At 34.9% G+C, this 13,582-nt stretch overlaps 1 protein-coding gene across 3 annotated transcripts in view; it reads left to right on the forward strand.

Moving 5' to 3' along the window:
• Positions 1–13,582, forward strand: part of Nme7 (NME/NM23 family member 7) — a 174,407-nt gene that overhangs the window by 92,875 nt on the left and 67,950 nt on the right. For all 3 annotated transcript variants that reach the window (XM_047520309.1, XM_047520310.1, XM_047520308.1), the window contains exon 10: positions 4,636–4,737. In XM_047520309.1, coding sequence (XP_047376265.1) covers positions 4,636–4,737 — 102 coding nt within the window. The remainder of the gene's footprint in view (positions 1–4,635; positions 4,738–13,582) is intronic.

A 13,582-nucleotide genomic window follows, 5' to 3' on the forward strand; every position in this document is an offset into this window, starting at 1 on the left:
ATACCATTTGTGTAATCATAAATTTACATAGGGTAATGTTGTTTGATTCATTCTGTTATTTTTCCCCTTCCCCCCCACCCTCCCACCCCTCTTTTCCCTCTATACAGTCCTTCCTTCCTCCATTCTTGCCCCCCTCCCTAACCCTAACTCTAATCCTAACACTAACCCCTCCCACCCCCATTATGTGTCATCATCCACTTATCAGCGAGATCATTCGTTCTTTGGTTTTTTGAGATTGGCTTATCTCACTTAGCATGATATTCTCCAATTTCATCCATTTGCCTGCAAATGCCATAATTTTATTATTCTTTATGGCTGAGTAATATTCCATTGTATATATATGCCACAGTTTCTTTATTCATTCATCAATTGAAGGACATCTAGGTTGGTTCCACAATCTGGCTATTGTGAATTGAGCAGCTATGAACATTGATGTGGCTGTATCTCTGTAGTATGCTGATTTTAAGTCCTTTAGGTATAGGCCAAGGAGTGGGATAACTGGGTCAAATGGTGGTTCCATTCCAAGTAGTAAAGAGCCTTTTTAACAGATGGTGCTGGGAAAATTGGATAACCCTATGTAGAAGAATGAAATTAAATGCCTATCTCTCACCATGCACAAAAATCAACTCATAGTAGATCAAAGATCTAGGAATTAAATCAGGAACACTGCAACTTCTAGAAAACAAAGTAGGCTGAATACTCAGACATATTGGCATAGGCACTGACTTCTTTGATAATACTCTGAAAGCTAAAGAAATAAAACCAAGATTTAACAAGTACGATGGCATCAAATAAAAAAGTTCTGCACAGCAAAGGAAGCAATTAACAGGGGATTAATATTCAGATTATATAAAGAACTCAAAAAATACCAAAAAAACCCCAAATAACCCAATCAATAAATAGACAAATGAACTAAACAGATAATTCTCAAAAGAAATACAAATGGCTCACAAATATATGAAAAAGTATTCAACATCTTTAGCAGTCAGGGAAATGCAAATCAAGACTACACTGAGATTTCATCTCACTCCAGTCATCAAGAATAACAATAACAATAAATGCCGACAAGGTTGTGGGGGAAAGATATACATGGTTGGTGGGACTACAAATTAATCCAACCACTGTGGAAAGCAGTAGGGAGATTCCTCAAAGACTAGGAATAAAGCCACCATGTGACCAGCTATCCCACAACTTGGCATATATCCAAAAGAACTAAAATCAGGATGCTATAGTGATCCAGACACATCAATATTTGTAGAAGCACAATTTGCAATAGTCAAATTATGGAATCAGCCCTGGTGCCAGTCAACAGACAAATGGATAAAAAAAAATGTGGTGTATATACACAATGGAGTTTCACTCAGCCAAAAGAAGAATGAAATTATATCACATGCTGATAAATGGGTGGTACTGGAGAATATCACGTCGAGTGAAATAAGCCAGACTCAGAAAGTGAAGTGTCAAATGTTTTTAATCATATGTGGAAACCAGATAAAAATAAAGAAGTGTTTTAAAAAGGAAACTTATGAAAACACAAGGGAGAAAAATGGAATAGAGGAAGGAGATTGACGGGGAGGAAGAAGGAGAAACTGCTCAATGAACCGATTGTTATGTGCATGTATGAACATATATATGCACGCACACATACACATACGTACTGTGGTTACTATTAATGTGTATTTCAACTTTACTAAAATAGATTTTTAACATTCTTATAAAGTGATAAATTGCTGAGGGGATACATATGTTAATGAGTTTGATTGAATCTCTTTTATCTCTGTACATAAATCAAAATAGCACATTGTACCCCATTTATATACACAACTATTTGCAAATTAAAAATTTCTAAAAAGATATTTCTTAAAGCATTCTTACTGCTAGAAACATTGTTGATCATGCCCATTAACTGAGGCATTCTTATCCCTGAGACCTAGTAGAAAATGCAATATTATTTCATTTATGAAGCAAAATTTTATAGGAGGAATGCAGAAAAAAAAAGGCACCACCACACCAAGACAAACTTGTTTGGGATTGTAATACATTTTGACTTTTTCTTTGAAGTTTATAATATTCTCAGAGTGAATGACTGTCTGAAATGCTTTAGAAAGTTATAAGTAAATAGTTCTTCACATTATAATGTGACTCCACAGAGATACTTAATGGCTACTTGAAAGATACTAATGCAGATGGAATCAAGTGAATAATGACTGAATAGGAAGTTATTCAGAGGGCAATGAAATACATTCTTACAAATAACCATAATCAAGCAAGCCAAATCTTTCCCCTTAATACAGCACTGGTAGATATTTCAAAGTTGTGGTTTCCCTCCTTATCAGTTTTCTCAGATAGCTTCGTGCTGGTGCCTTGCTCCTCAACCAGGTTCTTTTCTAGGGAGTCTTCTCTTTTATTTTTGCCACACAGGCCATGTGATACATAGAAAGCACACTACTTGCATTAATGGAGTTGTAGTCTTGGTGAGGACCAACATGAATTAAGTCAGATTAGGTCAGCAAGGCATGAAAGGAAGCAGATTCATCCTTTTTTATTTAGAAAATCTGCTCCTTAATAAAAACTAGATGATTTAAATTTTTAAGTCTACCTTTTAAGGAATGTTATGCTTTTGGTGACGTTCTTAGCTCAACATGTTTTTCTTGACATTTTGTGCATTTTGAGCAGCCCTGCATATCTGTATTTTAATGGTATCAATTCCTAACACTAAAAGAAAGCAAAGTAAGGGAGACTGAAGCTAAGACTAAGAAGAGAAGAGAGAAGAAGAAGGAAAGGCAAGCAGGCAGAATTTATTTCTCTTTTGGAACATGTGTTTATACATTCTACTCCTACTGAGAACTTGCTCTTGATGTTTATGTGTAGGCAGTTCTTCAGTGTCATGAAACAAGATCAAACTCAGCATGATTTTATATAAGAAATCAATTACATATGACATTTTTTGAAATAACAAATTGACTTTGGAACATATTTAGGGATTCTAATGAGAAGGGTTATGTGTACTGTATTAAGAAATTCTTTCCCTTCTCTTTTAACTTCTGCCATTTCTATTAAGTAAGTTGACAGCTTGGATTAGTATCTGTGCCTCAGTTCTGTAATCAAAAGGCCTCACGTGGCTGCGTGGTCTGGCCTGCTTTCACTTCCTTCCTGCCTCTCTCAGCTCCTGATACTTTGCATCTTCATATATTCCCCACTGTTGTTCTACCTCAGTCTTAGTGTTTGTTCCCCCTTCTGCCTGCTGAAGGGAAGGGAGGAAGATCTGCTGGGTGCTCCAGATCTGCGAGGACACCCTTGGTGTGTTCCAGTGTGCCGCCCCAGCAGTCCACGTCCTAATCAGGTGCCTGTGTTTCCCTCCTCATGCCGCTGCCGTGGTGCACTTTACTTCTTACAGTACACTCTTCATATTTTTTGCTTTAAATAATTACCTTTTTAAGCAACTAGAAAAAAAGATAATGTGTTTTATATTCACCTGCATGTTTACTATAGTTTTGTGTAGATCTCTATTTTTTTCCTTTACCATTTCTTGAGGTATAACGCTGTTTGTGGTGAATACTCCCAGCTCTTGTCTGGAAAAGTCTTTATTTTTCCTCTGCTTTTGAGAATTTTAGGTTGACAGGTATGCTGCCTTCTTGGTGTGACTGTCCTTATCTGCTCCTCTGCTGTGTAACATGTTTTTCTCCCCCAGCTGCTTTTAAGGTTTTTTGATTTTGGCTAATTTGATTATGATGTCTCTGTTGTACTTTTCTTTATATTTATTCTCAATGAGTTATGTTGTTTTTATGTATTTCAATGAAGTTGGAAAAATTTTAGCAATTCTTGAAATATTTTTCTGTTTGTCAACTTTTCTTTAAGGACTCTAATTACACATGTATTAGATAGCTCAATGTTGTCCCGCAGATCTTTTTCTTTTTCATTTTCTTCATTTTTCTTTATTTCCTTGCTTTTTTGAATGGTTTCTGTTGACTGTTTTCAACTTCATTTTTTGTTCACATTGTCTTATTCTGTTCACCCCACTGGTGTGTTTTGGTTTTGTTTTGTTGTGATAACATTTGCAGTGGGGCAACTGTGTGGCTGACTTCATTTGTTGCCCTTCTCCTGAGGCCCACGGTCTATGATGCCTGTCATCCAGAAACTGAAAACTGTTTTGTGTATTTTGTCTAGGTTCTGAAAGTTTAAGGTGGGGAAAATAAATCTGGTCCCTGTTATTTTCTGTTGCTATAATGTGTTATGGTTTTTAAAAGGTTCTTCAAGAGAAACATTTTGTTTTTGTATGTTAATTTGTCATCACTGTGTTCAAGGAGAGAGAGAGGGAGAGAGAGAGAGAGACCTTTGAAAGGAAGATATACTAGAAGATAATTTCAAATAAGGAGAGTTTCAAGTAGCAGAGCAGTACATTAAAATGGCAGTAATGGCAGGAATGGAGATGAAGGAATGTATCTAAAAATATTTTTTGCAGGAAAAATGGACAAAATTTGGGAACAGCTGGTATGCATTATATAGGTGGGAAAGAAGCCAGAGGTGACTTTTAACTCTGAAGGATTAGTGGAATAGTGGCACAATTAAAAGACAGGGGGTAAAATATTATTAAATTATATTGTCTTTTGTATTCTTTTCTATTACACCTCATAGGAGATGGTGACCGAATTGTATTCTGGCCCTTGTGTAGCAATGGAGATTCAACAGAATAATTCTACGAAGACATTTCGAGAATTCTGTGGACCCACAGATCCTGTAAGTTGTAACTATTAATCTAGTTTGTGTATACATTCACTTAATATTTAAACAGATTTGATATTTTTGGTTTATTCTTTTATAAGTAATATAAAAGTGAATATATACAAAATTTTTTACTCAAAAGTATTTCAAATAACAACTTTATGTAATGTTCCAAGAAAGATAATTTTTACTAGCCTTGTGACAATATAGAATATACAGAAGCATTTATTCTGGCACTTTTTATTGTTTCCTTTTGCTAAATTGTCTAATTTTGCAAACTTTATAATAGAAATTAAGTTATTATCCTCTGACATAGGAAAGACATAAATAGAGCTCTAAATGTGAAAAATATCAATACGGTGACATCATATGAGATCCATAAGTAAATGCAAGCAATGGAGCTTGTCACTTGTCAGTGATCTCGTAGTACACATATAGAGATTTCTGAGACAGAGAAAAATACAGGTAAGGATCAAAATATTGATGTTCAGGCAAAATTGAAATGTCAAAAGTGTTATATAGCAAAGGAGCCATTCCTGTGAACTGGAGGTAGTGAGACTTTGTTAGAGAAGAGAGATGTAAATAGGGATTTCAAAGACAAATTAAGGAACAAAGAAAATGCATGCACAAAGAAAGCAATGAAGAAATTTGCAAATTTTCTGTGCAGCAATGGAAAATGAATACCTGAAGCACAAGGAAGTATATTTTCTTAAATAGAGGAAATAAGGTAGATAATGCTAGTAGGTACGAGTATGGAATGGGTAGCTTTAAAAGCCAGAATAGGAATATAGATTCTGTATAATTTGAATCCTATATGGGAGGAGATAGGAATTACTTGTACGTAGCTCAGTTTCGAGTATCCTGAATTATTCCTTTGATGTAACAGGAGACTAGATGGGAAGAGGTTAAAGACAGAGGCTCTAGAAAGGAGTAGGGTCTCCTTTATGTCTTCTCCAGGAAAAAGAAAAGTAGATATGAATCCCATCTATTAGGAACATGTGGTAGTTATGCCTGATTTACTGTGAGGGCTTTAGAGAAAACAGTGGTGATACTGTTTACTAAGCCCTAAACTTAAGACAGGAAGGGATACTTTTTATCTTGAAGAGAAAGCTACTCAGTTGTTGCCATTCTTCTCATTTTTAATTTATCTTTAATACAGAATGGGTATTCATTTTTAAGATAAAAAGTGTGAATGAACAGCTGACCAAACAAGTAGGAATAAATAAGAAATGATAAATAGAACAAAAAAGGAGTGAGATATTTGTTCATTTTTTTCAGTCTTTCATTCGTTCAATAAATATTGTGGAACCTTTGCAGGTATTTGTAAATATAAAGATAGGAGCTTTAAGAGCTGACAGTCTACAAATGAACAACCATTTTAGTGGCTAATTTTATGCACTATGTCACTTGCATTGTTTGCAGGTATTATGGGAACTTGAATTATATAGCACTTAGCTCAGCCGAAGGATGGGTAACAAGGGTCAGGGAGACTTCTTGAGGAGAATGACATCTGAGCTGAATTGTGAGGAGTGAGTGAAACGTAATTTGGTGTTGAAGATGGAAAATAGTAGAATTATAGTGTCACTTTTGGGCTATAGCAGCCTCTTTACTGTTGTTGGAGCTGAAGTACAGACAGGGAATGACAAGGTGGCATCATTGGGGAAGAGCTGGGGAATGAGCAGGTGTGCAGTTGTAGACTCTGAAAAGAAAAACATGCTGACTCTCTTACTTTCTAGATGTTTATTCAGTGAATATTTACTGATTGAATATCACGTGCAGTGATGCTAAGTCCTATGGCTGGGGCAAAATAGAGATATCTGAAACGAGATGTTGTTTCTTATGGATCATAACCTATGATAGCTTAATTTGGAAACTTGCAGGCCACGAATCTTGCTTTATTAAGCATGGTTGGAATTACTCTATTGTGGATTTTTGTTTTTGTTTTTTCATTTTTGTTGCTTGTGAGTCTTGCATAGAATTATAGAAATTCAGACCCCAGGGGTTTTAAAATTTTGAGCTAATTCAATATGTAAGATGTTAATATTGGTTATCTTTGATAATATGTTCATTCTATTTTTCATGTATTTTACAAATTTTCTTTAAAGTGCTTATTTTGCTTTTATAATAAGAGAAAATGATTTTTATTTTATCATAAACCTGAAAGTTAATTAACTTTTAAATGCAGAAGCATATATCTGTTAGAACTGCTTCTCCTTTTGAGTCTCAGGATCCTGAATTACATACTGTTTCTAAATGCAGATTAGGCTGTCAGGCAGACCACATGCCTTTGATGGTGTTCCCAGGTCAAAAGAAGCACAATGGTAATAGTACAAACCATGCTTACAGGACCGTGAGATGTTCCTTTCTCTTTGACCTCAGACTTCTTTGTTTTATCTGGTTCTCACCTCTTTCTTCTCCCTTTTCCCCCTCACTTCTCCAATAAATAGGAATTGAATGCTTACTACATGCTAGTTCTTATGCCAGATGCTACTAGGTTTATATGAATGATAAATGTAGTCCACTTGTTGGAAAAGCTTATTGTCTAACTCTAGCAGAAGCCAGAATTGATAATTAACAAGAACTCACTTTAAACTTGCACGTGTGCCAACCTATTATGTAGTATTCTTCTTAAAATAATTTAGAAATCCATTTCTTTATTGCCTGCAATTCTCATATCTAAAGAAAGACCCTGTTACAATATATGTAAATATAATTATTGCTTGGAAGACTGCCAGGTACATAATGGTCATGTGATTAATACTGGATGAATTAGTAAATAGACAATTTTTATGTATACCTAATATCTGGTACTCACTGATTGCTTGAATATGTGTTACCTTCCAAAATGAATCTTTTTTCTTTATTCTTTTCTAAGTTTTAGACCTATTTCATAAGTGAATAAGAAACCAGTAGGTCACTTGTAATAGTACATGTTACAGACATTGACCTCATTGCATCATTGATGTCTATGCTATTGGCAGTTTTTTCTTCTTTGTGGTCTTACAAACAATGAGTTTATGAACAAAATTTCTTCTGGCCTCTCTAGAAGCAGTATCCAAATAGAGTGGTTCACAAGACAACTCATTAGGGAAGCAGTGGGGTGGGGGATAATTGACCATAATTTTCTATTTTACTGCCACAAAATAAGAGATTTTTAATAAAATATAATGTATGGATAGGAGTACATTTATATCTATTAAAATATATACATATTTTACTAATAGGGATATTTGAAAATATTTGGAAGCCAATGGAAAAAATATCACATATTTCTTTACAACTAGAGATGTATTCACTATTCACACTATCACATGCAGAAAATAAATCCACCTGGGCAGAAAATTCATTCCAGATTTATCTCTTGAAAAGGTTTTGATTGCACCTGCTGAAGACTTTTCCTGTTGAGTAAGTTTAGCAGTTTTCATGCTGAGCCATTAGGAGACTGAGAGTCGCCAAAGAAGGAGTAAATTGTCTGGAAAATTTGTGCAGATTACATTTGCTCTTGGACTGGTGGGTCTTGTTAAACCAAAATAATTTAACGTACTGTATTGGTCAGTTTTGTGCTACTATAATGAAGTACCTGAGGCAATTAACTTATAAAGTATTTATTTAGCTCACAGTTCTGGAGGTTCCAGTCCAAGATCTGTGGCCCCTGGTGAGCTTACTGAATGGCAGTGGTAGGGAGTGGGTGTCACAGCATATAGTTCAAATCGAAAGCCAGGAAGCAGAGAGAGACAGGATGGGCCAGGATTCCTCAGTTCCCTTTGAGGGTACCACTCCAGTGACTGAAAGACCTCCTACTAGGCCTCACCTCTTAAAGGTCCACAATACTCTTCCTATTCATATCATAGCACATGATCATGCTTTGTTTCTTGAAAAATGTGTTCCTAAAGCTTGTTATGATTATGTAAATCACATCATATAAAATGTAAAGGATCTTATTGAAGGGAATCTGAATATTTTTGTAAAATGAACCTTCATCTGCTCTCATACTTTGAAAACCTTTACCCTATCACAAGATTGAACTGAGTCAAATATTTTCATGTACAAAAGGTGGCTTACAAATTTTGATAAAATTTTCCATTCATTTGATTTTCAAAGTGGTATTTTATCTCTTACTTAGTAGACTTTGACAATTTTTTTAAAATGTAGAAGTGGTACAGTGTTTTGAGAATGTCAGTTTTTCTCATCAGCATATAGGAGATTGTACAAACTCAGAAGAGAAATGTTTGAGAGCTGATGTCTGTTGTTTTGTTATCTGTTAACTTCTTGGTTATATTCTTTATTCACTGAAGATTTTGAAACCCTGATCATATTCTTTCTTATCATCCCAGTTTTTCCCATCAACTTGGGCAAAACAGGATTCCTTCTGTCATTGATTTGTAATCATTCTGCTTCTCACTTTTCTTGTATAGCCATGCTCTTGTTGATGAATGTACAGAGATAGTTATCTCTGCAGACTGAACCCTAAGATGGTGGTATCTGTCTCGATTCCCAGCTCTCTGGGTTTCCTGACCCAGTGCACCGTGCACCTGTGACTCAGCTAAGAACTCCAGGTTTTGGAGTCCAGGTCCTTCCCGTACTGACAGTACTCCCACTTTGTGACTTCTCTGTGCTCCACCTAGACACCACTGCTTTCTCTCTATCCCCTCTTTATGGCATTCTCGACATTCTTTTTACTGTGTCCTTTGGCACACCCTGACAATTCTAACCTTGGATCAGTTCAGCCGTCTACCTACCACATTCCTGTGTACGGACTGGGAGTGTCTACTGATCAAACTTACCTGCTACTTCAATTCACATCAATACAAGTTATCTCCAATCACAGCTGAGCCAGGACTGCCATCTTTAAGCCTTTATTTTAAAAAAATTCTTCTATTTTTCTCTTTCTACTAATTCTATTTTAATAGAATTTTTTGTTTTTTGAGGAACTTTCATACTGATTTCCATAGTAATTGTACTATTTACAGTCCCACTAACAGTGTAAAAGTGTTCCTTTTTCTCTACATCTTCTCCAGCATTTATTTTTTGTTTTCTTGATGACTGCCATTCTCAGTGTAATTTTGATTTGTATTTCCCTACTTGCTAATGATGTTGGACATTTTTTCATATATTTGTTGGACATTTTTATTCTTTTGAGAAGTGTCTGTTAATTCATTTGCCCATTTATTAATTGGGTTATGTTTTTATTTTTTTAAAGATCCCTATCTCTATAATGGCAGTTCCAGTTTTTATCCCCACTGGAGTTATCTTTTCTTCATACCCTAGCCAACACTTATTATCTCTTACCTTTTTATAATAACCATCTTAACAGCTGGGAGATGATATCTCATTGTGGTTTCAATTTGCATTTCCCTGATAATTAGTGATGTTGAGAATATTTTTATGTACTTGTTTTTAAAGGAGATTATTTGAGCTATTTGCTATTGTATTATATATGTTCCTTAGCTATTTCAGATCTTTAACCTTCCTCAGATATGTGGTTTGCAACTATTTTCTCTCTATAGTTTGCTTTGTGTTTTGTGAATTATGTTCCTTTGCTGTAAAGAAGGATCAATTTTCATTTTGATGTAGTCCCAATTGTTTGTTTTTGGTACTGTGGCCTGCGATTTTGGTTTTATGTCCAGAAAAATCATTGTCAAGACACATCAAGGAGTTTTTTTTCTGTTTTCTTTATGGTTTCAGGTTTTATGTTTAAGTCAATTTTATGAAAATTGAAACTTAATTACTGGGGAGCATTTTCCTGAGAAGGCAGAAGATGTAATTCAGATTCACATGTCAGCTTAAACTGCAATTTCACATATTCTTTTTCTGTAATATGTGGAGTATTCAACTAAATTAAATGAAACTGTTTTTTTTCTCTTTTTGGTTGTTCTATTAAGTAACATAGCTGGAATTCTGATCACAGAACTTCTTCCTCTTCCCCTCTTTCTTTTTTCTTGAAGATTTTTAAATAATTGGGAAAGCTTGTTACTTTATAGCAATAGGCAATTCTTATCTTGCTTTTCGAGTGTACTATTTTCTTTTTTTTTTTTTTTGAGTGTACTATTTTCTAATGGAAGACACATATATTTAGATACTAAGAATATTTTCTAGAGCATCTGAAATTACCATAGGAGTATCTAAACAAGCTTAGAATACAGTCTTCTCTAGATGAGTACCAAATATTCCAGTTCCCAGGGCCACCAGAGTCTCTGATACTGAATTGTTTTGTCATTTGTTGTTTGCTATCACCCCACTTAGGAACCAAGCATTCAAACACTGTCCAGTTGACCCGTGCACTTCTGGAATGGAGACTTTAGTGTCTTAAGTGACCAACAATAATTAAAACAACACCAACAATACTTTTTATGCACAGACATGACTTCTAGTATAATGAAGAATATTAAAAAAACTCATTTGTGATTAAAACTTCCAAAGACTCCCAGTGGCATTAGACATAGGGTAATCTAGAAATAAGTTTCACTATAAGGGATTTTTGCCTTTTGCCTCCATTTTGTTGGATTGGGATTTATTTTATTTCATTAAACTAAAATTATTAAATCCATTGTGGTATGGGGTCCTCAGGAGTGATAATAATAGACTTTGGCTTTGTCCACATAAATTTTTTTAGTCTAATGAGGAATATGATCATTAAACAAATGATTACAAAATATGCCTATATTATAACAAATGTTAAATGCTTTATAGAAGTAGGATAATTGTATAAGAACTTATAACAGAAGTTCTAGCTTAAGTGAGATGAAGAGATTCCTGAGAGATTCTCATTTATTCTGAATCCTGAGGATAGGGAACACATATATGGAGGCCCTAAATCTTGGAAGAACTTAGTACATTCTAGGAATTCAAAATGAAGTCCAGTTTGACTCTAGCTGGGAGTGCAAAGAGGAGGTAACCTACAGTGCAGTTGAAGAGATCATTAAAGCTGGGGTATGAAAGCCATGTTAACTGGTTTGTATTTTGTTCAGTGCAATGGAAATGCCATGGAAAAGTTTAAATTGGGGAGTGAAATGATCAAATTGTATTTTAGGAGAGTGCTATGACTGTGTGAAAAATTGACTGGAAGAGAATAAAGTAATACTGACTAATGATGGGACCCTGTGCTTAGATGGTGACAGTGGAACTTTCAACATGTATTTTGTAAATAGAGCTGGCAGAAGTTGATAATTTGGATGTGGTCATGAGAACTAGGTACTGTATCTACTGTAGATGAAGAAATTCCTGATAGAAATGATTGCTATATTTTCAAATAGATATAGAAATTGATTAAAACACCAAAGACTGTTTAATCATTGCTTAAATGTTTTTCCTGACCTACTGATTTAAAATTAGGTACATATAAATAATGTTATCTCTCTTAGGAAAGAGAAATGGAAATATGCATTCCATCTTGAGTTTAGACTCTAAATTAGCTACCTATCAGCTTTTAGTAAATTTGGAATCCCTTGGTCTTTGAAGAGTTCTTGAGTGTGTCTATTTTGTTTTGTTGTTGTTGTTGTTGTTCTTTTTTATTTTTTGGTACCAGGGATTGAACCCAGGAGTGCTTAACCACTAAATCACATTCTCATCCCTCCTCTCTTTTCATTTTGAGACAGGGCCTCACTAAGTTGCTGAGGCTGGCCTCCAATTGATCCTCCAGTTTCAGCCTCCTCTGAGTCATTGGGATCATAGATGTTTACCACCACATCCGGCTTTGTTTTGTTCTTAAAGAAAGTAATGACTTGGCAATAATAAGCTTTTACTCAACTCCTTCAATGTTAATTTTGTAGGTTTTTTTAAACACTTAAGTTATTTTAAAAAATGCCATATTCCATTCTGCTGTAACCAGCAGATGTTACTTTCTTGTAAGTTCTACTTTGGAGTTTCAGAAGTGGGTGGAATTAGTTAATTAGAATCCAGAAACAGATGGACTATTAAAACATGTTTTTGAAAACCTTACTGGATTGAAATTCAACTACTCTATTTTTCAAACCAGTAATTCTGTAAATGTCTTTTTGTTTTTTACTATCTCCTATAAATGTGATAGAGGCATTTACAGGTTACATTTAGAAACATCTAGGATTACTCTGAGTTTGGATCATTAAGTCTTCGTATTAAAGAATGTAATTGGCTGCTGGGAAATGTGACAGTTTGCTAAGGTGTCACACTTAATACTTCAAAGAGTGCAAATGAAATGTTAATTTAGTCATTAATACCACAGTCTCTCTAGTTACAGAGTCACAGAAATGGTTAGGATGAAATTGATTTTCCTTTTCTTCAATCAGATTTCACCTTTGTTGTTGTTAAAGTATAACAGTGTATGTAGACTTGCACTGAGAAAGTGCCCTTTGTCATCCTTTCTTACTGTTTATTACCCTTAGAAATGTATCTCAAGGTTTCTAAAAAGTTCCTTACGTGTTGCAGAGGTAAAGTGCACAATAGACTGGGTCCAAAGCATTTCTTTTCATGTCTCCGATTTATTCATTCTTTTAACCAACCAGCCCTCCTGCCCACCCACCAACCATTAACCAACCAACTAACCATTTACTGACCTTCAGAATGCCTGGTATTCTTAGGTACTAGCAGTGAAAAGATTAACAATCCATTTTCCCTGAACCAGAGGAATTTATGTCCTAGAAGGAAAGACTTGTTTAGTCCTTAATTATAATAAAGTCTTATAATTGCTGTGATATATGTATGCATTAGAAGGAAAAAAAAAGGATCAAATAAGACTGAGAAATGCTGGGTCAATGCAGTTATGCATGATTCTTTGCTGCAGGAATCTGGAGCATTTTTAATGCTGAGACATGCACTGTAAATCTCCACAAAGGTCCTCTGGTGTGAGCTGTTTTCCAGTTTTCTTGCCAAATATTAAAGATGA

This window comes from Sciurus carolinensis, chromosome 12 (assembly GCF_902686445.1).
Source record: "Sciurus carolinensis chromosome 12, mSciCar1.2, whole genome shotgun sequence".
Lineage (NCBI taxonomy): Eukaryota > Metazoa > Chordata > Mammalia > Rodentia > Sciuridae > Sciurus > Sciurus carolinensis.